Genomic DNA, 26,479 nt, shown 5'->3' with positions numbered 1-26,479 from the left:
CCTCTGCTGTGAATCCATACGCTTTGGGCTCATCCCATCAGTTGCGAAATATGACATGGTAGCCCTTGGAAATCCAGCCCAAAGATGTGAGAAGCTTTCATGGTTATGCTAACTCCCTCAGACTTGTCCAGTAGTTTTAACTTAATATGGTTGCTTAATAGTCATGCTATTAGGATTTGGAAGCTTTTCCTCTGCAGAAGGATTTGCTTGGAAAGTTTGAAGTGGTTCAGCTAATGCTTACACTTCAACTTGCCCTGTTTCCTTCATGCAAGTAAGCGCATGAGCGTGAACGCTATCAGTGACACAAACTCAGATATATAAGCTAGGTGCCAAATGGTTCCTTAAATCAGCGTTACCGTTGCCAAAACAGAATGCCTGGTTGCCATTTTGGACCAGACAGCTCAAAAGTTGTATTTTTCAGTGCGACTTTTTGGTTCCTGAAATTCATTCTGATTGTGCTGATAAAATATGACTGATACAGTGGTACCTCTGGTTACGAGTGCTTCAGGTTACAAGCTCCACTAACCCGGAAGTAGCTGCTCCTGGTTGCGAACTTTGCTCCAGGATGTGAACGGAAGTCGCACGCCAGCGGCGTTGCAGCAGCGGGAGGCCCCCTTAGCGCAAGTGCCCCTCAGGATAAGAACGGGTTCAGCTTAAGAACGCACCTCCAGAACGAATTAAGTTCGTAACCAGAGGGTACCACTGTAGAATTCTACAGCATGTGTCGCTAGTGTGTTAAAACAGTCAAGATCCAAGGATCCCCAGGCATGCACCTCCAGATGGTGGAGACAGTGGCTGATAGCCAGGTGCAAAATGTGCTGCATCTATATGTTTTTAATGGGGCAGCCCAGACTTTGATCTAGTGTTGGCATGGGGGAGGGAACAGGTTTCTTGTGCCTTTAGTGGCTGCATGGCAGGCAGAAATGCAATAAGCTAAGCCTTTTATAGTATGAACATACAGTTATGGGAAAAGCTTCACTATGGCTGTATTGTCTAATTTTGTGTTATGCCATGCCTCCACTCCCCATGGGAGGCAGCTCTGTTGTATTTTACTGTGCTCCCTCAGCAACCTGCAGTACTCCCTCAAAATTCGAAATGTGCCCACTGGTCCAAAAAATTTGACAACCCCGGTCTACAGCCTGCTGCAGTTTCTCATACTGCAGCTACTAACTGTTAATGTCCTACTGTAGGGACAGTCACATTTTCTGGCATAAGAGCATGCACTCGCCCAGCTTCAAAATTGGTAGAACTCATTCCAGAGTTTTATCAGTGTGAACATAAAGGAAGTGTGGTACACCACTGGCAGTATACAATAGGGGCGAGGGGGACAGGGTCTTAGGAGTCGTGCCGTCGTGATAAAAGCCTATCCTAGTTCTCATCAGTGAAACGCTGGAGGGCTTGCTTGAAGCATCCAGCTCTCTGCTTTTTAATCTCCCGTTGGTTCTGCAGTGGCTGCATTGCAGTGCATGTTTTGATCTCAAGCAGTAGAGGCACGAACAGACTGAAAGTGGTTACTCTGCAAAGCTGAAGAGAACAGTGGTCAAGGGGTTGGGATATAGGGATGTCTCAAAGAATCATAGAATTGTAGAGCTGGAAAGGATCATCTAGTCCAGTCTCCTGCAATGTAGGAATCTCAACTAGATCATACATGACAGATGGCCGTCCAACCTTTGCTTAAAAACCTCCAAGGAAGGAGAGTCCACAACCTTTCAAGGATGTCTGTTCCACTGTTGAACATCTCTTACTGTCAGAAAGTTTTCCCTAATTTTTAGTATGAATCTCCTTTCTTGTAACTTGAATCCGTTGGTTTGGGTCCTACCCTCAAGAGCTGGAGAAAACAAGCTTCCTCCATCTTACATGTGACAGTCTTTTAGATATCTGAAGATGGCTACCATATCTCCTCTCAGTCTCTTCATTTCCAGGCTGAACATACCCAGCTACCTCTTCTGTTCCTCATAAGGGTTTACCTTATGGTTTCCAGACCCTTGATCATCTTGGTTGCCCTCCTTTGCACACGTTGCAGCTTGTCAGTATCCTTGAATTGTGCCACCCAGAACTAGACACAGTATTCTAGGTATGTTCTGACCAAGGCAGAATAGAGTGGGACTGTTACTTCCCTTGATCATGACACTATACTTCTGTTCATGCTGCATCACACTGTTGACTAATGTTAATGCTAAGATCCCTAGATCCTTTTCACATGGTGTCCCGCATCTTATATTTCTGCAGCTGGTTCTTCCTGCCTAAGTGTAGGACCTTACATTTGTCTCTGTTGTCAATGGTAACAGCTTTGGTCTGTTTTGTCTGGTTGCTCCTGGATTACAAGCTGTGCTTGGGAAGTTCTTTTTCACCATTTGAGTGGAAAGGTGGTGACTGTTTTTCACGGTTGGGATTCCTCTGGTGTTTCTCAGATGTGAAGAGATGGACATGAATGTTGTTGTCTACTCTTGAGTTGTTGATCAGGACAGCTGAGAACATAAACATATTCCTTGCCCTGTGTGTAGTCCTTTTCATGGCATTCTCTAGGTCAATTCGCAGATTTACTTTTGCTTATTTAATACATGAATATGCCACTTTTTCATCCAAGGATCTCGGGGTGGTGTACATGATTCTTCCCTCTTTATTTTGTCATCGCAATGACCCTGTGAGTTGGTTAGGCTGTGAGATAGGAACTGGTCTGACATCCAGTGAACTTCATGGCTGAGTGGGAATTCAAACCCTAGTCTCCCAGGTCATTGCCCAACACTATTAACCATAACACTACAGCTCCCATTGTCCATGGCCATTGACTTAACCAGCTGTGGTTGATGGGAGTTGTAGTCCAGCATCTAGGGACCTGACGATGAACACTACACTAGTTTAAATAATGTGGGTAATGACCTGGAAGTGCTTGCTTTTGGAACTGTATAAGAGGCTTGGCAAAGGTTGACTTCTGGTCATGTAGTTCTGTCACCTTAAGGTTGACCTTCAAATTCTTTTTTGGAAGATCAGTACTTCCAAGCCTTTGCCCTATGGTCTTTGTATACAGCCATGACCTGTTGAATTCAGCAGGACTTTTGTGTGTGTATGCATATTTAACCACCCCCAACCTGGCCCCTTCCAGATGTTTTGGACTACAACCTGCACCAGTCCAAGCCAGCACGATGTGCTGCTGAAACTGATGGGAGGTTCAGTGCAAACATCTGGAGGGCACCAAGTTGGGAAAGGCTGAATATAGGACCTGGTCCCATGTAGAACATATGTTGAACTACTAAAGATTTCTTTGAGACAAACTGTCTTCACATTTTTCATGCTCATCATGTATAAACTTCATTGTGGAATAATGCTTAACAATCGGCTGTGTTGCTAACAACGTTAGCCTCCTAACAACGTCCCATTGCATCAAAATGCTTGCATTGTCAGATACTTAGTAAAGGACTGTGGCTGTTCTTTCCTTTAAAGAGTAGCCTTATTTCAAACAAAAGTAATACTTAGCTGGCTTCTGGGCTAGAAACCCAAAACCAATAGCTGCTGAATGTAATGAGGTGTTTGTGGTAGGCCGGCAATTACATTGTGTAAATGTTTGTTCTTTGCTCTACATGCTAAAAGGGGAGAGATTGAATATGTGAATAAGATTATATGGCCAGTCCTGAGATGCAGTAGCTCTGAAAAAGAGAGCAGCTGCTTCATCCTAAAAATGTGAGCTGGCTTCTTGATGGGATGATTAACTGACACAGCATTTTGTGCATTTATTTGGTGTTGCAACAAGTCTTTGGGACGCATTCCACTTTATATTTTTCACTTGGGCATGAATGCCAGAGTACGTACAGAATCCATGCATGTGCTTCCATGGAGGGCTGCACATGCGTGCTTAAATTGCTTTCCTTGGAGAAGTGCATCAAACTGACAGCTGGAACTGGGCTCTGCTTCCTGAGTATTTCTCCAGGACAAACTGCACTTTAAAATAACATTTGCGTACCATTCTCAAATGTGCTGGTGCATCATAACTGTTTTGTATTTTTGTTCTTAGTTCAAAATCTAGAATGTAAAATGTAGATGCCCCATTGAAGTTTTGCTAGAACTCCCATTATCTTCACCGGCTACCTGTTCCTTTCTGGGCCCAGTTCGAAGTGCTGTTTTTGACATTTGAGGCTCTTCATTGATATGGGGCCACAGTATCTGAAGGACCGCCTCTTCCCATATGTACCTGACTGTTCTATGAGCTAATCTACGGTGGCTCTATGCTGAGTACCCTCACCAACCGAGCAGTGTTAGAAACTGAGATATGAAAGCTAGGACCTGAATGGCAGCTTAAACCTAGGTTATGGGTGCAGCAACGAATGTAGGTATGGCAGGTTGCTATAAAGGGCCTTCTTAGTAGTGGCACCCTGTTTATGGAATGCTCTTCCCAGAGAGGTTCTCCTGGTGCCTTTGCCAGTGACCTTTTGTTCGCAAACAAAGCCATTTTTATTCTCCCAGACCTTTAAAATCTCATAGTTTAGCCTCTGAATTTACTCTTGGAAATGACTAAAAGTTGTTTATTTCTGCATTAGACCCCTTTTTTAGCTGGTTTAGTGCTGTGTTCCTTGTGTTTTAGGATTTTTATTTTATTCCCCCCTTGGTTCTTGAATTACTCCCAGAGCACACAGGGTGGTTAATAAATGCAGTAAAATTATTTTGAGAATGGCACATAAGGAGATTGCCTTAAAATGAATTACACAATGAGTTCATCTAATCCAGGCATCCCCAACCTGCAGCCCTCCAGATGTTTTGGCCTACAACTCCCATGATCCCTAGCTAACAGGACCAGTGGTCAGGGATGATGGGAATTGTAGTCCAAAACATCTGGAGGGCCAAAGGTTGGGGATGCCTGATCTAATCCATCTACTCTGGTGGTGACTTTCCATTGTCTCAAGCAGAGGATCTCTCCTTGTACTCCTGCTTCCTGAGATCCTTTTAACTGGAGATGCTGGAGATTAAACTTGGCGCCTTCCTGTATTCAGAGCAGTGGTGTCCAAACTTCTTTCAAAGAGGGCCAGATTTGATGAAGTGAAGAGCTGTCACTCAGCAGGGCCCCTGACCACTTCTGTGTATTTCTTTAAGATGAGAGATGACTTAAGTAACAATAGTTATTATGTACAAAGTGCCTACTAGTAGGTAGCCATTGTACAACAATTGTGCCAAAAAGGACAAGCCCTTTCATTTACATTTGTCAGACAAATGAAGGAGTGGCGGGGAGCAGGAGTTATAGGCTATGGAGAACAAAGATGGTTTTAGACACTGGCCTGGTTCAGATGTGATGTTTAAACATGCATGCACCATTCTTGTTTGACACAAGACACTTATACTTTGAATTTCAAGTTTCTGTACTGTTAGCACCTTAAGTTACAAACATGGAGATGAGTGACCACAGATCCTATAAACCCAAGTAGTAAGATGCCCTAGTTTAGGTTTTCCCCCCATTAACCCACAAGATGGTGATGATGGGAGTTTGATCATGGATTGAGCGTTCTTGAGTTCTGGTGATAAACTATATAGCAGCCATCTTTCCTTCATTTTGTGAAGTGTGGTATTTATACAGAACCCAAACTCTGAGTTTGGTATTCCAGCTTTCCTTTGCTTCTGGATGGGTATGACTTTTAGCTTTGCCCAATTGTGCTGTGTTTCTTTCGCTGTTGTTGCTGGCATTCGTCTGTCTTGAGAGACAGTGGAGTGCTCCTTGGGGGAACTGGAGAATCACAGCGTCTGCTGGGGCTGCAAAGACCTGTAGCTCATAACTGTTGCCTCCTGTATTGTTTTTGCTGAAGCGACCTCCCCGGGGGACAAGGCTGGGCAGTGTGTCTGGAGGTCTTGGGCTGCCCAGACAACAAGCTCCCCCTCTGGGCCTTGCTGGTGTGGTCCAAAGGAAAGCAGAGCAATACATTTGGCACCAGCTTGGCTGCAGGAGTTGCCGGAAGGAGGCGTACAAGATGCCATCCAGCCGTCTTAGACTATGATAATTATGATAATATGAAAACAAAACAAGCATGCACCCTCAAATGAGTCAAAGCTGTTCTGGCTGTGTTGTAACTTTGCATTGTTGTCTATAGCAGTCTGGCAGGTCTGAGTTCTTAGCTGTCTTTGTGACCTCAATGTTCATCCCGAGTAGGCGGTGTGTCAGGCAAGGAAGGCCTATTTTTATTCCCACCCTCTTATTTGAGCTGCTTTCCTGCTCCTTAACAGAGAGCCTTTCACGCTATCATGAAACTGTTTATTTCTCTTATTACCTATTTTATGTGTGGGTACCCTCTGTTCTGATTGCCTCCTCAGTGAGTTTGACCTGTCTTTTTGCATGAGACCTTGAAGCAAAGCAACTTTTGTAAATCAGTTTTTAACTTGGAAGGAAGCTACAGTTATGCAGCAGTAAAAATAACTAGTGTGTGTTAAAATGGGGTTTTTAAAAATTCTGCTTTGACTTGTAAATATAGGATTGCATGCATTAAAAGCAAGGACTCCTTAAGCTCGAACATTTCCAGGATGTCAGACTGATTCTGCCTTTGATTAATGCCAATTTAGGAAACACCTAGTTCACTTCGGAGGAGAATAACATTTAATGTTTTAAAGCATCAAAGTACTGGCAGATTCTTGCTGCAAGCCTTAACTGATTTGAACTGTAATGAGATGGACTTTTCCTGCTGTGCTGCAAAGGTGATCTTGTCAAGGTTAATGACTGTCTGCCAATTGAATGGTCACAAAAGTCCGTCTGCTACGGCATCCCTTTCTCTGCTGTCCTCACAGGTTCAGGTTCAGAGTGGACATCGAGAGCTTTTTGATAATTCAATAAGAGGACTCTAGGCTTGATTAACCTCTTGCTATTTAAAAATATTTTTGCAGCATTTTCAATTTCAGGAATTTATAGCTGCTTTATATTTTTATTGAGCCATTCTACCTGCTTTTTGTCTCAGAATATTTGACAAGGAGAGAAGTCTAGCAATAGCTAATATATATGGGAAACTCTTGATACCAAGGGCAGGTTTATTTAACTTTTTCCAGGAATGACTCATTGGTTTAAAGGGTATTTGTAACTGAAATCTTTTACAAATGGTGCTGACTGCCACTTTCTTTCCAGAAATCTGGAGCTCCCCCCCCCCCCCAAAGCCTCACAGTATGATAGAAATTTATTTGTTTGGCAATGCCAACATTTCCTTTCTCTCACTTGATTTATTCAGGGGTGGGGAACCTGTGGCCTGCACAGTGTTGGCAACAGCAACCTCAGCTTCCTGACCATAGGCTCTGATGAAGCTGATTGAAGTTGTAGTTCAAAACATCGGGTGGAACTCCTGCTTTGGAGAATTCCCCACTCCAGAAGATTGCATTCCAGAATGGGGTTTGGCAGGTAGATCTGCCCTGGAAGGTGTGCAGAGACTTAATGTTGAGTACATGTGGGAGAGACAGCATTCAGCAGTGCACATGCTACCTTGTAGAGATCCAAATGCTCCCCAGGATTGTGCACTGAGCATGCACAGTTTTTAAAACCTGTTCAGTGCCCACACAGAGATGCCAGCTTTCAGTCTGCTTGTGAGAATCATCAGAGATCGCAAAGAAAGGAATATATGACTACAACAAGATGAGAAAGAAAGTAATAAAGGACTATCCGGATTGAACTGGATAGAACTGATTATTTAATGCAGTAAAATGAGTGACGTCTGGACTTATCCGGAATTTTGGACTTGTGCGGAGATTGATATATGGGTACCTTCAAAAATTTAAAATTTGGCTGTATAATTCGGAACTAATGTGATTTGAATAATGTGATGTGATTGGCCTGTTAATAAAAATTATTTAAAAACACACACCTGTTCAGTGGATCTTTTCCATGAGGCTGGTGTGCACAGCATAAACCCACTTGGTTGGATCAGTTCATAGGAAGTTGCCTTATGCAGCTGAGTCCATCTAGCTCAGTGTTGCCCACAGTGAGTCCTACCAGAAGATGCCAGGGACTGAACCCTGAGATCTTCTGCATGCAAAACAATTTCCCTGTCAGTGAGCTACAGCTTTCCTAGATGAACTGCTAGGCTTGCGTAACTTTTGATCCAGACTGATAAGCAGGATCGGTCCTCTTGACTGCTGCTAACATTTGACTTGTTAACACTCTGCACTGAACATAGGTATAAGATAGCTCTATGCAGGCACTTGTCTTACTGTGAAAGAGTGTGCATTTGATTTGCATAACTCAGCTATTATATACCCAGATATACAGTGGTACCTCGGGTTACATACGCTTCAGGTTACAGACTCTGCTAACCCAGAAATAGTGCTTCAGGTTAATAACTTTGCTTCAGGATGGGAACAGAAATCGTGCTCCGGCGGCGCGGCCGCAGCAGGAGGCCCCATTAGCTAAAGTGGTGCTTCAGGTTAAGAACAGTTTTAGGTTAAGAACAGACCTTCAGAACGAATTAAGTACTTAACCCGAGGTACCACTGTATAGACTGTACACTTGTTGAACTTTACATTTGAATAACAGTATGAGGGTACTGCTGAACTATTTGTATACACGGGTACATAAATTGTACATTCATAGAATCGTATAGTTCGAAGGGACCCAAGGGTCATCTAATTCAACCCCCATTGGTTGAATTAATATGTTAGCACCCCTATTTTGCCTTGCCAGGCTTTTTAAGGACGTCTTACCTGTGCTGCCATGTTTTTGTTGCCTTTGCTCTATGTATCTAGTTTAGACTAAACTTTTTGCCCCCTGTCACCTTGCCTGAAAAATCCACACTGTAAAAGCTGGCAAGCTTTGTGATCACCCCACATGCCCTGCAAAGGGTGTGTCTTCTGATTAGAAGACACTTGCAAAATGGGTAATTTGAACAGATGCCTTCAGTTACACTGGTAAGGTAGCTTTTGTGGGCTGTAATTCCAGGAACACTTGCAGAAAATAAGTACAGTGGTGCCTCGCAAGACGAAATTAATTCGTTCCGCAAGTTTTTTCTTCTTGCGAGTTTTTCGTCTTGCGAAGCACGGTTTCCCATAGGAATGCATTGAAAATCAATCAATGCGTTCCTATGGAAACCGCCTTCAGACCAGGTCCGGGGACAGTCTGTCCCCCGACCTCTTCTGAAGGCTGGGGGGGGGGACAAGGGCTTTTCTTCCCACCCCCAGCATTTTAAAAAACCCCGGGACTTCTCCGCTGTCCGGGGCGATTTAAAAGCCCCCGGGAAGGCAGGCAGGGGGGACAAAGACTTTTGCCCCCCGCCGGCCTTCAGAAGAGGTCCTGGACCTCTTCTGAAGGCCGGCGGGGGGCGAAAGTCTTTGCTCCCCCCCCGCCTGCCTTCAAAAGCCGTCCGGGATAGCGGGAAGCGCTTCCCTGCTATCCCGGACTGCTTTTAAAATGCTGGCGGTGGGGAGCAAAGCCTTTCGGCCCCCGCCGGCCTTCCTGGACCTCTTCTGAAGGCCGGAGGGGGGGGGAAAGGCTTTGCTCCCCACCGCCAGCATTTAAAAGAGGTCCCCGGAGATTTCCCTATGGGCTTTCTTCTTGCGAAGCAAGCCCATAGGGAAATTCGTCTTGCGAAGCAACTCGCAAACGGAAAACCCTTTCGTCTTGCGGGTTTTCCGTCTTGCGAGGCATTCGTCTTGCGGGGCACCACTGTAGGACCTTGTTGCAAATAAAGACTTCACTCAGGGCTCTGCAGATTTTGAGCAGCTACAGCTCAGCTATAGGTTTGTGTTTTTTTTAAATATATTTTATTGAAGTGAGCTACAACCCAGCTATAGTTGAGAAGGAGGTCCAGATTTATATGTACCACTAAGCTTATGGTTAACAGTAAGATTTATAAACAAGCTGTACACCTTGGTTAATGAGTGAACTTTTATCATAGTTTATAAATTGCTGGGTTTACACATAACACTAAGCCATTAAACCCTGGCTTAGTGTTATGTGCAAAACAGACCACGGTGCACATCAGCCCTAGGTCTCCAGAGTATGTATTTATTTCAGTGAAGTCATTCCTGCTTTTCAGCCATATTAAAAACAACTACCACCTGGTAAAACTTCCTTCTGGTCATTGTATATCAAGTCTTGACCACCATTTTCACCCTAGAAAACTCATAAACAATTGTAAGGGGTTAAACTTTTTGTACTTGTACAGTGGGGATATCAGCCTGAAGTTTCCTAGTAGATCTAGTAGAGCAATTGTTTTCGTCTGAAACCTTCAGCTTCCTTCTCCTTGTGTTTTGCAGAACTGCGCTGCATCCCAGGGCAATTCGCTTGTCGCAGTGGCTCCATCCAGTGCATCCCATTGAACTGGCAGTGTGATGGATGGCCCACCTGTGAGGATGAGAGTGATGAAGTTGACTGCCCAAGTAAGTGCACCTAAAAAAGAAGAAAGAATGAATTGTACGCAGCGATGGTTGATGATCATTAGTACTGATTGGGGGTGGGGGAGGCAGGGAGACCCAACAGTAAGGGGAGCCAGAGCCAGGGTCAGGTATAGTGGGGTATACATTGAATAAATACTAAATATGATGGGAATGACTAAGAAGCTTGGTGGCTGAGGACAGCCTCAGGTTGGTGGGGCAGGGCCCTAATTCACCGGCTTTCACTGATTGCTTATATGTGGGGCGGCCCTTAAAGATGACTTGAGAACTTCAGTTGCTCCAAAATGCAGCAGCCAGATTACAGGCTGGGGTTTCGTTTAGATCTCATATAACCCCTGTTGTAAAACAGCTGCACTGGTTGCCAGTTCTTTTCTGGGCCAATTGAAGGTGCTTCCGTTAGTGTTTAAAGCCCAAAATGACTTAGGCCCCAAATAGCTGAAAGACTTGCCTCCTTCGCTACAGATCCTCTCGGGTGCTGAGTTCAGCAGAAAGAGGCCCCCTTGGCAGTTCCTCTGTCCTCAGAAGATCAGTGGGTGGTGGCCCAGGAGAGACCAGTTCTCTGTTGCAGCCTCTGACCTGTAACTCCCCACAGAGGTGTGCCTGGCATCTTCACTATAGAGCTTTTGGTGAATGCTGAAGATGCACCTCTTTACCCTGGCTTCTGACACTGGGCGTATGTGACCCACTTTGTGACTGTAAGCTGTTTTAATCTAGTACTGTGTTTTAATGTTGTAAACTTCCCTGGAACCTTAGGGTGAAGGGTAGGCTAATAATAATAATAATAATAATAATAATAATAATAATAATAATAATAATAATAAACCACACCATCAGGAAAGCTTTATGGCACTTACTACATATTTGCAAGCAAATTCTGGTTAGGAAATTGTGTCTGAGAGTTCCTATTGCAACTTCATTTCTTCTCAGAGGCTGTAGTTTAGTTTCCCCCTTTATTGCTATTTGTGGGCTGTATTTCAGGGTCTACCTGAACACATTGGTGCTCTTTTATGGAGGCTTTCTATCCAGTTAGTCTGTACACTTCTGAAAAACCTGGAGTCATAACTCATTTTTCAATGGCATGCTTCTCAGATTTCACACAGAAACACCTTTGGATGAGTCATGTTTAATATCAAGTGTAAAGTCTCTTAACATGTGTAGATGCATCATTATTTTTTGAAGCTGGCTTCTACTGAAGTTGGAAATTCAGAATCCTTGGAAGAGAGAGAATATGCAGCGTGCAGTTCAGTATACTCAAAGTGTCTGGCAAGATTACATAAGAGACATACTTTTTTATCATCTGTGGACAGTTGCCAGCTATTTTCCTGTCTTCACCATTTGTGTTCAGTACAGATGGAGAGCTCTGCTTGTCTTGACAGTCCTAATTTGTAACATAACAGCTGTTTCTAGGCATTTTGATTTAAAACAACTCTGCTATGTATATGCCTACATAAGTGAATCTGAGCACAGCAGGCCAGGAATAGGGAGATTCTGTTATGGGATGGTAGGAAGGCAGCTTGCATTGGGTAGAGAAGCTGAGAGTTTGGTGCCTAGCTTATATATTTGAGTTTCTAACCCTAGATGTCAGGTATGCAATCTAAGGGGCTGTAAAGCCATAATGTCTGTACTTTAGGGATCAAAAATATCAAGACAGTTAGACCCATTCCATTAGCACAAATTGGGGTGGTGGTGGTTCTTAAATGTGTCTTGGTGGGAGTCATCACTTCAGGGGTCACCAAACTTTTTCAGCGGGGGGCTAGTCCACTGTCCCTCAGACCTTGTGGGGGGCCAGACTATATTTTGAAAAAATAATAATGAATGAATTCCTATGCCCCACAAATAACCCAGAGATGCATTTTAAATAAAAGGACACATTCTACTCATGTAAAAATACGCTGATTCCTGGACTGTCCGCAGGCTGGAGTGAGAAGGCGATTGGGCCGCATCTGGTCCCTGGGCCTTAGTTTGCCTCCCATGCATTACTTCCTCCATTCCATAACCCATATGGCATGTGAGCAGCAGACAGAACGGTTAAGGCGTTCTGAGTGCATACTCATTATTTGCCAGCTTTATATCACTGTCAGGGCCCCGCCGGCAAAAAAAGAGACTCCTTTTGCTCACTGTACGAATTTTATTTTTAACATCCAAATTCTGTTAAATCCAGCTTAACTTTAAGCCTCCGACACTCAAAACATTTTCTTTTTCTTAACATCAAACCCAAATAACTAGGAGCATCTGTAGCTCAGCAGTTTTGTATCTTTGATCTCTTGCTAAAAAAGGGGATGAAGTCACTGGCTCCCGCTAACTTGCCTGTGTGCTCGAAATTACCGGGAGGATTTGTATAGCATGTATTCACAGCTCCTTTTCTTTTGCTCCAAGTCTTAGTCACATGAAATAATGTCCCGCTGGGTCTTGTTTGAAAACCGGCAGATTTTACCAGTTCAAACAGTGATAGTATCAGTGTCCCAACACCTAGAGCACTGAGTATCATTGCTGTGGCTGTTTAAGTTTCTTATCCAACTTTATGAACACAGTAAATGGCAATTCTTTCTTCCTCCCCTGATTCATTTACTTGATGCCAAATCAAATGCTTTCCCCCCAGACATTCAGTCTTGGTAGCTCTGAATACTTTGCAGAGGTTTAATGGCTGTTTGTTTGTTTGTTTTTTTAAAAGTAGCACCACAATGTAAATGTTATAGCACTAATACAGGGGTTGGCAAAGCAAGGGTCGCGGGCCGGATCAGGCCCAATTGCCTTCAGGATCCGGTCCGCGGACCGTCCATGGATCGGCGCAGGGATTCTGTTTGTTTGGGCTGCGCCATTTCCCCCTTGTGCCATATTCCCCCCTTCTCCCTCACACACATTGCGGCGGCGCCTCCTCCCTCCCTCCTCCTGGCTTCTCCCTGCCCTGCCTAGAGGAGGAAGAGGGCTGGGCTGAGCTGTCTGAGTGCCATTAAGCAGCCCCTCTCCGAAGCCAGCCCTTCTGTGCTGCTCATCTTCCCTCTGCTGCTACCACTGGTGCACCTGTGGGCCAGAGAGCTGATTGGACGAGCTCACTCTGCCTTCCTACAAGAAGAAGCAGTGGTGGCGGCAGCAGTAGCAGCCCCTGGGAAGGTAAGTGCAGCGGCTGGGGGTTGGGGAGGAGAACTACTTGTTCCCTTCGCCTCTTCCAGCTCTCCCCCCCCCCCCCCCCGGTGCCACTTCTTCAGCCCAGAACAAGCTCTAAGGGACAGTGGACCAGCCCGCGGCTTAAAAAAATGGTCAACCCCTGCATTAATAGAAATAAAAACAATACCGTATTTTTTGCTCTATAAGACTCACTTTTTCCCCTCCTAAAAAGTAAGGGGAAATGTGTGTGCGTCTTATGGAGCGAATGCAGGCTGCGCAGCTATCCCAGAAGCCAGAACAGCAAGAGGGGTCGTTGCTTTCGCTGCGCAGCGATCCCTCTTGCTGTTCTGGCTTCTGAGATTCAGAATATTTTTTTCCTTGTTTTCCTCCTCCAAAAACTAGGTGCGTCTTATGGTCTGGTGCATCTTATAGAGCGAAAAATACTACATTCTTGTGCAGTTATTGCGTACTAGTTTTCAGCAAATGTTTTAAGGCACTTTGGCTCTTTCCTAGTGAGAAAGTCCTGTCCCCGGCAGCCACTCGCTTTGTTTCAGAAGGCAGGGACACGGAACTGGGTCTCCATTGAAGCTCTTTAAGATGTTGTCTCTCCTTGGAAACTTAAGCAGAGATAGATGAGTTGTCTTTCACTTTCCTGGCAGTCTTAAGCTCCCCTCCATGACCCCTTCTTTTGCAATTTCACATTTTTCTGACAGCCCTATTATCAATTTCTTTTCTGCTGTAGGGGGCAAAGGGCAAGTAAGCTGGCCGTGCACCAAGTGAGTGAATGTGTTCCAGTGCTGACAAAACATTCGCAGATTTTGCATCCGTGCAAGAGGTCAAAGAGCTGTGATTCCAGTTTTGCTGACTGTTCCATGAACTCTTCGAAGTGTGATCCCCTGGCCAAAGAACTTTCAGAGGAGTACAGCAGAGTTGTAATTCCACACAGTGAATGTAAACAGCTCTGCACAACCATGTTTTAACCACCCTGTTTCTTAATGCTTTCCATTTTGGGGAGACACACACTGAATAATTGTTAGGGATGGCTCAGTCAGTAGAGCATGGGATTGGAGCCTGACATTCCACAAAAGATTTCTGTTATTGCAGAGGGTTTGACTAGATGAGCCTCGTTGTCGCTTCCAACTCTACAGTTGATTCTTTGAACTGTTAATCCTGGGAGACTTTTTGTGCTCAAAGAAACAGGGATTGCACCCTACTAAATTTGAGTACAGCCACTGAAGTGGACTTAGGTTGGTCAACTCTGCTACGTTCAGTGGGTCTGTTTTGAGTATGGTAAAGGTAAAGGACCTCTAGATGGCTAGGTCCAGTCAAATTGGACTTTGTGGTGCTCATCTTGCTTTCAGGCCGTGGGAGCCAGTGTTTGTCCACAGACAGCTTTTCCGGGTCATGTGGCCAGCATGACTAAACTGCTTCTGGCACAACGGGACACTGTGATGGAAGCCAGAGCTCATGGAAACACTCCTTACCTTCCCACCACAGCAGTGCCTATTTGCTTGCACCAGTATGCTTTCGAACTGCTAGTTTGGTAGGAGTTGGGACAGAGCAACAGGAGCTCACGTCGTTGTGTGGATTCAAACTGCCAACCTTGCCACTGGCAAGCCCGAGTCTCGGTGGTTTGGACCACAGCGCCACCTGTGTCCCTGCACCTGTGTCTGTCAGTATCATTAACTGGGTCCAACTCTACGTCGTTTTCAATTCATCATGCGTGTGTCTGTGCTAATTTGCTTGCAAGTGGGTGTGGCTACCCCTTTCAGGTTGGCAGAGTCTGGTAGCAAATGGCAGCAAGGGGTAAATCAGATCAGATCTTTATTGTTATGGTCCACGACCCGCATTAACGAAGGTTTGAAAGGTCATCAGTGTCTCTGCCCCATGAACTACTTGGGAGAGCATGTTGCAGTGGAGATTACTGGGTACCAGGTTGGCAACCACGGCTCAAATACCTCTGCCTTAATTAATGCTATTTCCATTTCCGCTATGCGTGTTTCTCTTGGCACACTGGGAGAAGTGAATGGTTGTAAGAGCAAGCTATGGTCGAGCAGTGTAGTTGAGATAATAGAATTGTAGACTTGTAGCACTGGAAGGGATGCAAAGAGTCATCTTGTCCAGCCCTTTGGCGAATAGACATTATGCTGTGGCGACCGTAATCAAGATTTAAGGCGCCACTTGGGGCTTAGCTTCTATAACTGCATCAACTGACAATTCTCTGGTCATGTAATGACCATCAGTGTATTTTAGGGAGGTCTTAAAACTGACTCGATTTGTACCAGCAATCTGCTAGGTATCTAGATCACAATTTATTAGAGCTTTAATGACGACAACAAAACCTCGAATTTTGCCTGGTAGCTAATAGAGAACCAGCACAAATCTTTCAACACCGGTGTAACGTGTAAACCTGGGTGTCCCACAAAGCTGCGTTTTGCACTAGCTGCAGCTTCTGAACCAGGCACAAGGATATCCTCATGCGTAGTAAGTACATTGCAGTAGCCTAAATTATGACGTAGCCAATCTATGTCATGGCAAAGTTGTTGGGAAGACAACAGAGCACTACGGGTTCCCCAAACCTGCCCTAACACTCTTTTCTGCTTTCTTTTGGGAAATGTTGGACTGTTCTCTGTAGCCTACGAACCTTCTATTTGCCTGTGCCCACTTGGAGCTGTCTTTGCCCGTTTGAATGTTGGGAAGGATTTATGACGATATTTTCCTTTCAGCAGCTGAATGAAGAAAAAAAAAAGCTAATGGTTCTCACACAGTGTCACTAAGAATGGGCTGTGTCTCACTTTTAGATTTTACTGGGGACCAGCGCACTTACCACGGGAAGGATAATGCGGATTCCAGGCACAATCGCGGAAGAGGAGGGGACACGACCCGCTTCCACACCGTCAATGTGGCACAGCCAGTGCGGTTCAGCAGTAAGTTGCAGACTTGAAAGCAGGGATGAAATTCCCCCTAAGTTGCCGGCTGCAGGTCCAGGCACATGCTTCTTAAAAGTGCTTCCATGTGTACGCAAAGTATTTTATATTAAAGCTCCCTAACGTCCCTTATCAATTTTGTCTGAGCTGTTTTTGTGATAAGATTCTCTGAACATTAAGAATAAAGTATAACATAGGAATGGGGAACTTCGGGCCAGGCAGCTCTTTCTGGCTTTTGGGATTCTCCCCAGGCCACAACACCTCTGTACTCTTTGGCGATCACTTGTAGCCGAGTAAGATTGTCTTCCATGAGCATGGTCTTAACAGTGAGTCTGTAAGCGACTGTGGAGGCCAATTCTGGATTCACATGTCCTTCCACAGCGGGGACATAGGTTTCCGGGTGGGAGTTAATCATAATGAGGGTTTTCCACACATTCCTTCCTCTTAGTACATTTCTCCCTTTCGTCCTGAGTTTGAGCGTCTTCAAAATCCATGACACCTTTGGTAAAAGTTGTTCTCCAACTGGAGCGCTCGCAGGCCAGTGTTTTCCAGTTGTCTGTGTTTGTTCTACATTTTTTTTTAGATTTGCCTTGAGAGAGGCTTTGAACCTCTTTTGTTGACCACCAACATTACGCTTACCATTTTTAAGTTGGGAGTAGAGTAGTTGCTCTGGAAGACGATAATCAGGCATATTCCCTGGCTGGATTGTATTCTTGGACTGTCACAATGTCTCTTGCTTGCCTGCATGGGGAGATGTGGGTGTTTGTTTCTTTTTCGAAGCCTCTAATTTTGTGTGTGGCTGAATTCCAGTGTTCTGTACAAGGGCAGGAGACACATAAGTTGTATGAGAAAAATTGTGTATGGAGAGATTGTTAACCACCTGAGCCCCTGTCTGAAGTCTGCCCTGCCTAGACACGTGGGCTTTCCATCCAGTGAGGACTGGGCTGATGCTAATGTTTTCAGAAGTGATGAATCAGGTTGAGATCCTAACTGGGGGGGATTGTTTCCCTTCTCTCCTTTATGTTTCCTAGGGAAATGCCCGTCAGAATGGCATCACTACGAGGGCACGGCTAGCTGCTACAGAGTGTACTTAAGTGGTGAGAACTACTGGGATGCCGTCCAGACCTGTCAGAGGGTGAATGGATCCCTGGCCACTTTTACAACTGACCAAGAGCTCAAGTTTATCTTGCAGCAGGAATGGGACTCGCAAGATAAAGCCTTTGGGAGGAAAGACCAGAGTAGGTCAGTGAGCATGCACGGAAAAACTGAATTCCCACTGGCAACACATGGGCAATTATGGGTGGATATGTTAAGGATAAATATGGGACAAGTTACATTACGCTATGTGAAGATCCAAACTAGAATGGAATCCATGTCTTAATGCGGGTATCGAGAAATCTAAATGCTCATTGACTGGGGGTGGGGGATTGGATGGGTGTACCATTTAAATTAAATGCATTCTTTAAAACAAACAAACTTGTGTGTGTGTGTGTGTGTTTGCAATATATATTTGATCTTCCTATATACATAAAAATGTAAGGCTGTCATCATGCAGTCTCTATTGCAGGATTTGTAGAACCAAATCACAATCCTGGATTTTTGTGAAGGAGGAGGGTTGGGAAGGTGGAAAATGAGCTGAGTAGTTTCATGGAAGGGAAAGCTCTAGGGAGTTAATGTGGGGGGCGGGAATGGCAGGGGGCTGGATAAACTACAATCACCAGGTTTTTTGGGGGGAAGCCATGACTGTTATAAGTGATGTGATAACTGCTTTAAATGCATAACACTAATGGGGCCTTAGTCACTCTTCCCAGTCCATGTGATGGATATTATCTGAAGAGATTGCATTGCAAAATACTGGATTTGAAGGTTTAACTGAGATTCACAGCAACATTAGCGTGGCTCTGGTGTTCCTTAGCCAAGGATTGTTATGTTAGCGACAGTCAGCTTTCAGCTTGACTAAATAGGAAACCTCAGGAAAGGGAAGAGCTTATTAACCATGCTTAGGAGCTTTTCAACTTACCTTTTAGGATTTTGCTTTTTTGCATAATTTGTTTTTTCCTCCCTCGAGTTTACAAAGCTTACGCATTTCTGATTGTAGGTTCTGGGTTGGATACCAGTATGTCATCACAAACCGAAATCATTCTCTGGAAGGTCACTGGGAGGTTGCTTACAAAGGTAAGGCCCAAGAAATGAGCGATGAGCTCTTGTGTCACTTGGCTAAGAATTGATGCCACCTAAAGCATGTATTTGTGTTGCTGTTGCTGCTGCTGCTGTTAATGTTATTAATGATGGCTTGTTAGTTGCTTGTTGCCCAAAGGTCTCCAAATGACTTAGAACACATTTAATATAAATAATCACACTATCCAAAACAACAATCCCCATAATAGCCATAGGAAGTTTTGGCAGCACATTGTAGCCAAACAACACCCTCTCCCTCTAACAAAAGGCCCATGGAAACAGCCAAGTCTTTACATGTAAAGTTATTAGGTGCCAGGTGGATTTTTGCTGCTAAGCACATCTTATAGAAGTTTTCACAGTTCTTGAGTACCTTTCTGCACCACCCAGTCCTCCTAATACAACTTTGTACTTTAGTGTGGTTGGTCAACACTAAGTGTCAACACAGTGATAAGGAAATCTGATCAAGTGTTTAATGCCTCTGTTTAACTCAAAGGCTGGCATAATGGTTTTTTTTTTTTTTTTGGGCAATCCTGCTTTCCTCCCAAAGCTAGCAATAATACTGCCATCTGGCGGCAGAACTGCTGAAAGCAATTGGCTTTTAATTTGTTGTTTAAATGCTAATTTATAAAAGGAGGAAAAAGCAGAAGGGATAGCTCAACAGTTGACAGTTATGTGGCATGTTTGAATGAAGATATTATTTTGCGTGAAAGAAAATGCTCACCTGTCCTAACACACGACAAATCAAAGCTTCTACTGGTCAGAAGTTTTGGTTTCAGGAATCCGAACCGATGGATTCAACCGATGGATTCTCACTAAACATTAGGAATACTTTTCTGATGGGAAGAGCTGTTTGACAGTGGATGGACTCCCTTGGGAGGTGAAGGACTCTCCTTCATTGGAGGTTTTTAAACAGACAACCATCTGTCAGGGATTCTTTAGCTGTAGTTCCTACATTTTTTGGGGGGGGGCTGGACTAGATGACCCTTGGGGCCCCTTCCAACTACAATTCTATATCAGTGTATATTGTTCTTTAAAGGTTCCCTTTCCTGTACTCCAGCTTTGTAAACAAAGTCTTGGAGGTTGCACAGTATTCAGCCAACTTATTTTATTTATACAAGAGTTTCTGCATTCCCATTTAAGGGTTACTCGGGGTGCCTTCTGACAGTTTTGAAAACACAATATCATCCTAAAACAATACTTGATACAAATATAGCAGAGATGGATACAGGAAATAAAATGCCATGTTTTTTTAGAAAACCATTAACTGCCCTGCAAGGCGGAAGTCCGCTAGAATGAAACTGACTCCACTAACCAGTGGAATATCACAAGGGTGCATATACAGTGGTACCTCGGTTTACAAACATAATCGGTTCCGGAAGTCCGTTCTTAAACCGAAACTGTTCTTAAACCGAGGTGTGCTTTCCCTAATGAGGCCTCCCGTTGCCGGTGCCCTTCTACCGTTCGGATTCAGTTCTTAGACCGAGGTAAAGTTCGCAAACCGGGACACTATTTCTGGTTTTGTGGAGTTTGTAAACTGAATTGTTCATAAACAGGGCTGTTCTTAAACCGAGGTACCACTGTTTATGTCCCTCTTTGTGTGCTAATCCACTGGATTTATACCTTCCTTAACCTGCTTTGGCCTTCTTTGGAAAGAAATGCAATTTTTTTAAAAAAGTTGTATGCTGTTTGAATTTAAAGAGCAAGGACTCGTGTGCAGGAGCCTGGTTTTGTACACTTCTGAGAATAAAGTCAATGTTTGCAACACCTTTTTTACCATTAGGCCCATGAATTTCTCTGAAATAGAGATATAGCTACAATAGCCTGAAATCAGCCTTCTGATAACGTAGCAAGCTACCCAAGCATACAGAGTAAAGCACTGGTACATCGCATGAATGACTTTCTTCTTTAAAATGTTCTAAGAGGCAGCAAAGCCGAATTTGTCCACAGGCTCTGCAGCAACAACTTACTTTTAGTTATGATGCATTTTGTCATTTCAGGTTCATCGGAAGTATTTTTGCCCCCTAACCCTACCTTCAGTACGTCCGTGTCGGAAAACGAAAACATCCTTTGCGCCCAGTTCCAATGTTCCCACTTCCCGACCCTGCGGCACCGCGGTTTTCACAGCTGGTATGCTGAAAACTGCTATGAGAAGTCTTCATTCCTCTGCAAAAGAAGTGAGTCATCCGTTCTGGGTTACACACAAGCTCTTATAAGCACGCAGGAACAGTTACATACTCAAAAGAGCCGCAGGGATGCTCACTTGCACTGCAGCAGGTGACAGAGAGGCCGAGGCCACCAAGCGAAACTGTATTGTGGTACAGACCAGGATCAGGTCGCCCTGCTCTTTGGACCACAGCTGTATTTCTTACCACTGCTCTGCAATGGCATTTGGCATGGTAGGACCTGTTGTGGTAGTTGCAACGGGAGGGGCAAGAACTGCATTTTCCCCACTTTACAAAAGGCTGCGGCTGAAGTGCTTGGAAAAGCAATTGGTATCAGGGTGGATTTGATTTAAATCAAATTGATTTAAATCACTAGGCAGTAAGACTTGATTATTTTACAGAGGGACTCATTCTTGCTGGTATAATCTTAATATTTACAACCAGATGAAGGTTTCACTTTTGGAATAATGAATTTTCAGAGTAGTTTTTACAGTTATATAAAAAAATCACTGATTTGTTTGTACTATTCAAAATACATAGACGGATAATTATGAAATTATTGTGAGGTTTAATAAGTTAACGGTTTATATTTAGACAACCTTTCTGCTGTACTTTATTGGAAAGAGAAAAACAAACATTTCCATAATAACAATGTGAACAATTTATTTAACTAAAACACAATAACATTATAGCACACGTATCCATGTTTGTTAACTGATGTGGTTAAACAGTTTTTTTTTAAAAAAAACCCAGACTGAGCTTTAGCACACATGAAAAACTTGAAACAAATCCTTATTTCCTGATTTAAATAAAAAAAGATTTTGTGTGTGTGTTTTTTTAAAAACACCATTGATTTTTATCTACCCTGGTTGGTATTAAAAGCCTCACACCTGTTTCTTTGCCTTTAAAGATTTTTGTCAGGGCGGGCAACCCTTTTCAGCCCAGCATTTCTTCCTGGGCAGCCTTCCAGTGGGGTTGGTGGAGGGGACGTGCCAGTTGTGGGCACGGCCCAAGGCAAAAACTAGCCGAAGAAGGCATGCACACATAATCCTTTATACAGTAGGCTAGCTTCTGCGCAGACCCACACTGCTCTGTCCTCTGTTCAGGAAAGCGAGGTGCATCTTATTGTCCATCAGCGAGGGAAGGTGGGAGCTAATGTGTGTACGCGCCTCTCCTGTTTCAGGCCAAACCTGTGTAGATATAAAAGACAACATTGTCGATGAAGGCTACTATTTCACCCCGAAAGGAGATGACCCCTGTCTGAGTTGCACGTGCCACAATGGCGAGCCAGAGATGTGCGTGGCGGCCCTATGTGAGCGGCCTCAGGGCTGCCAGCAGTATCGGAAGGACCCCAAGGAGTGCTGCAAGTTTACCTGTTTAGATCCTGGTAAGAGCTGCTTCTTTTTTTAAAGTTTCTTTATTTGGTTTTTCAGATTGAAGTTTTACAATCGTATATCCAACATACACCTTAAAAACAAGATTCCAAAGAATCTCCTGGACTTCCTTCCTCCCCTTTGTAGATCCCATTGTTAGTCATTTCCTCCTGCATTTTTTATGATAATCCAAATCTTTTACCTCTCCATTGTGTCCAAAATTCACCATTAAACTGGGGAAGTAATAATGTCCCCACCAAAACAGACTGGCTAGCTAAAATGATTGAATATTTATTGCTAAATTAACAGGGAGAGTTAGAGGAAATACTTTCAGAAAGTTAGTAAGGAATGGACTGTCTTTAAGGAATTTCTCAAAAATTATGTGGAGAAGGTAGAGCTCCTGCTATGTTTACTTTGTTCTAGTTTTCATGGATCAATATTTTATCTGTGGAAAATGTGCTAGTAAAACTCCCACCTAATTAACATGGTTCTTGCTAAACAAGAACAGTTGCTGCTGCTGTTAGAATTGCCATATTTTTCTGTGTATAAGACGCTCCCATGTATAAGATGACCCCTATTTTTTGAGCCCCAAATTAAGAAATAAATAATTGCAACATTCTGTGTATAAGTCGACCTCCAATTTTAAACTTTAAAAAAGTGGGGGGGAGGGATATAGTCTTATACACGGGAAAATACCGTATATCCCAGTTCCCTTCTGGTAAAATTAGGAACACCAGAGAACTTTCAGAGTCCCAAAGGTCTTGGGACATAACCGTACCTCAGTTTGGTGTGGCAATTGTTTCTAAGGCAATTTTTTAAAAATGAACGCCGTGATGGAAAGATTGCAAATAGTGCTGTGCAATTGCCTAGTATAAGACAGGCAACATTGCAAAATAGAATGGTCTGCATGTTTTGCTTGCCGGTCAGGGAGAAGCATGTGCTCTGGCAGGAGCTGAACGTCGTGTCTACATCCCTGATGACACTGATAAAATAATTTATCAGGCAGACATAATAATAATAATAATAATAATAATAATAATAATAATAATAATGGCCAAGCTGCATGAGAGGGATCAGTGGAACCTCTGGTCATGGCTGGAAGATTGGGGATCAAATATACTTTATATTATTGTGGCTGCCACCATATGTATCATTGGCTCTGGGTGCCAATGAAAGCTGTGCAAAAATTTTATAACATGTGGACCTTCGGACTGTGTCAGTGAAGCAAAACACCTGCTACGTAAGCTGAATCTAAATGGTTGACCAGCGATTTCAGTAACGTGTTGAAATACTGCTTTGAGCTTTTTGTAATATTCCACTATGTTTGAAGGAAGTTAGCCTCTGTACTTTACACGATGATTCCTTTATAAATACACGCTTTGTACCATGTTCTGAGGACTCTCTGGCACCCGTGTCAGAGGCCTCTCCCAGATACCTGGAATAAAGAGAAGCATCAGGCATAAAACAAACGTCGTCCTGTGGTTTGATTTCTGCAACAAAGATAAGTTGCTACCTCTACAGGCAGAGACAGTTCGAATGCCAGCTTTTGGAAACAGCAAGAGTGGAGAGGGCTGATGCCCTCGCATCCTCCCTATATGCTTCCATTTGGGGCTTCCAGCAGGCTCTACTTATGTTCCTACCTGGAATCCTTTTTTTTTCCTGAATGGATAAACGTTGGGGCAGAAAAAGACCCTTAATGTGTTAGTAGCCATACATGCTTCTTCCAGCTCTGCTGCAAATTTCAGATTGCCTCTGTTCAAATGCAACAAGTGAGCTCTTCAAGCCTTAATTTAACCTTGCCGCTTCATGCCTCCTCCCCTTCTCCCTTCCCTTGCACACTGTAACTTGAATCTTCTGCGGTTTATCAAACCACAGTTTCCCCTTGCATCAAGTCTGAAAAGCTGTGGTCTGACTAGAAGCCAGGACCAGAAATACAATCATTAGCTGTTCCCTTGCCTAAGGGGCATTCAGCACTGCCTTGCATGCGAGTATTTGTGAATTAGGGTACCTGCCCAACATTGGTATCGGAAAGTGAGCAGGGAGGAGAGGCCAGTTCTGCAACAAGATGTTGCAGTGTAGTCTCACCAATTGGGAAGGAGTGCTCCAGTTTGAGGTACCTGCCTGCCAGCCGTGCAATCCTTCAGGATATCATCAGCCGTAAGAAGCTCGTGTTTCCCAATCCACTTTTCTTCCCCCTTTCGTCTTCCAAATGATACTCAGCATTCTGCGGCTAGTGAACATGTGTGCTTCAGTGGTCTCCAGGCATGCTGGTCCCTCCCTCTTATTTCTTGGTCGCTCTGTTCTGGCTGCAGTCCTGTTGCCACTCACCTCTTGCGAGTTGCTACAAGAGTTGGAGTGATGGGGATACTTGACCTCTTCTTAAAATCGCATCCAGCCGATGATCATTATAACAACATAACGAATCCCATGTGGATCAGCCAGGATTCCCTGTTAATGAGATAGTTCGTTCCATTGACCCTGGTTCTGGTAGATGAAAACCCCTGCTGCCTCAGGATCTTGGTCTGCCCACAAACACGGTGATGCCCTCCCATCCCTGGCAGATCAGCCTTGTAGTTTTAAGACCAAGTTGGGGAGCCTTCAGCCTGCAGGCCTCACTAGGTCCTCCAACCTCCCTTCTTTGGCCCACCAGGCCATTTTGGCCAAGTCATGCCCACCTGCACTGCACTGCTGAGTGTGGGCAGGTAGAAAGGTGATTGAGCCAAAAGGGCATTTGCAGGCCCTGCCAGTCAGCAGATTGGCTGCACCTGCAAAAGTCGCCGTACAGCATTTTGCAAGTCCTGGCAATCAGCTGATCAGCAGAGCTTGCACAATGTTATTCTTTTGGCTGCACATTTTGATTTCAGACACTGCGGTCACCTGACATGATTGTGACCTGACTGGCAGGCAGGCAAACTTGCTTACCTGACAAACTTGGCCCAGTGAGGGATATGAAAAGCTGAGGATCTCACTCACCAGTCGGATCTAGTTTCCTACTCTTTGTTTAAGAGCTGCTGCATTATAACCAAGGACTTAGACCAGTCTGAGTCAACCATGTTTCTTTTAAGGAAACGGAAGGATATTTGCATCACTAGAAGGTCTCAAATCACTGGAAGGTCGCAAATGTTCTAAGGAGCCTGCTGAATTGGGTTAAGCCAGGGAGGTGTGGTGGAAACATATTTACCTTGGGCACCCAGGTGTGAGTACCTCTCATGCATTGCAAAAACCACCACTACCACCACCCACTGTTCACTTTTCTGTTATATGTGATGCCATCGTTACTTGAAATGCCCGCCAGTCCCGCAAGTAGCCAGCAGATGGTGCTGCTGCTGTTTGGTCTTGTTTCCTTGAAATTGACGGAAACACTTGGATGGTTGAAATTTCCTTGCCTATTTCCCCCTCCCTCAGCCAAAGAGGGAATAGTTTTTGACCAAACTGGAGAGATGCCCCTCTCCCAAACCCCGATGGCATGAACCTATTTGGACTTATACAGTTTGGGATTGCCTGGGAAATGAATCGGCTCTTGGCTGCTGTGAAATATATTTGGATTCTTGGAACACACATGGCAGGTTGTTCTCGACTATTTCTAAAGTTCCTGTCCTTATGCTTAACGCTTGTGGCAGGTTAATTTTCAGCCAAGGTGGCCAGAAATGTGAGCAGTATTATGCATTGTTGCATTATTGTGTCTGTGAGGGGACCAGATGCCCAGTTCTTTCAGTGCTTAGTTCAGGTGGCTGTTCCAGATGCTGTCAAACTGCAGCTGTCATCAGCCCCAGCAAGCATGGCCAATGGCCAGGGGTGCTGGAGGTTGTAGTTCAACAGCATCTGGAGGGCCAAAGGTTCCCCCACACCTGCCTGAGTTGAAACTTTCTTTGTGGACAACCCCCCCTGCCCCTACAGTTTGTGAAAAGTCCCAGATGCTGTCTGCCTGAACAGTAGGATGATAACTGGGCAGTAGGGATGACTTAGACCAATGAAACTAGACCTGAAACTGTTGTTTGCTGTTTATACTCCTCTTTCAGCCAGCCACACTCTTTCCCAGAGTTCTCCATTTCATTCCCTCTTCCTCCTGGTTTCCTGTTAACAATTGGCCAATATTCTATTCTCACTGAGGATGCTGAAGTCTCCCCCCACCCCGGTGCTTTTGCAAATGTGGTTCCCTGGAGACTGCTGATGCACATCACCCCTGTCATTTATTCAATTAAATATTCTTAATCTGCACTTGAATAAGAAATATTGAGGCAGCTTACAGTATGGAAAATATAGTAAAGCTAGTCTGCAAGCATCTATAAAACATAATTAAAAGTATGTATAAAACATCAGGTGCTGCTTGTTTCAAAAGAGAAATTCACATTGTGAAGGCTCGTCTAAAACAGCTGCACATGTGTGGAGCTGTTTG

At 44.3% G+C, this 26,479-nt stretch overlaps 1 protein-coding gene across 6 annotated transcripts in view; it reads left to right on the top strand.

Moving 5' to 3' along the window:
• Positions 1-26,479, top strand: part of DGCR2 (DiGeorge syndrome critical region gene 2) — a 64,278-nt gene that overhangs the window by 27,771 nt on the left and 10,028 nt on the right. For 3 of the 6 annotated variants that reach the window (XR_014559071.1, XM_083717355.1, XM_083717353.1), the window contains 6 exons: positions 10,201-10,323; positions 16,245-16,372; positions 17,395-17,612; positions 18,469-18,545; positions 20,546-20,722; positions 21,894-22,097. Coding sequence is in view for 5 of the 6 variants with exons in the window: in XM_083717355.1 (XP_083573481.1) it covers positions 10,201-10,323; positions 16,245-16,372; positions 17,395-17,612; positions 18,469-18,545; positions 20,546-20,722; positions 21,894-22,097 (927 nt within the window). In the remaining variant the exon portion in view is untranslated. The remainder of the gene's footprint in view (positions 1-10,200; positions 10,324-16,244; positions 16,373-17,394; positions 17,613-18,468; positions 18,546-20,545; positions 20,723-21,893; positions 22,098-26,479) is intronic. The other 3 variants (XM_083717356.1, XM_083717354.1, XM_083717357.1) reach the window with 2 other exon arrangements.

Source organism: Podarcis gaigeae, assembly GCF_964106915.1.
Source record: "Podarcis gaigeae genome assembly, chromosome: 16".
Taxonomy (NCBI): domain Eukaryota; kingdom Metazoa; phylum Chordata; class Lepidosauria; order Squamata; family Lacertidae; genus Podarcis; species Podarcis gaigeae.
The sequence above is the reverse complement of the archived record's forward strand: the minus strand, read 5'-3'. Positions and strand labels throughout refer to the sequence as shown.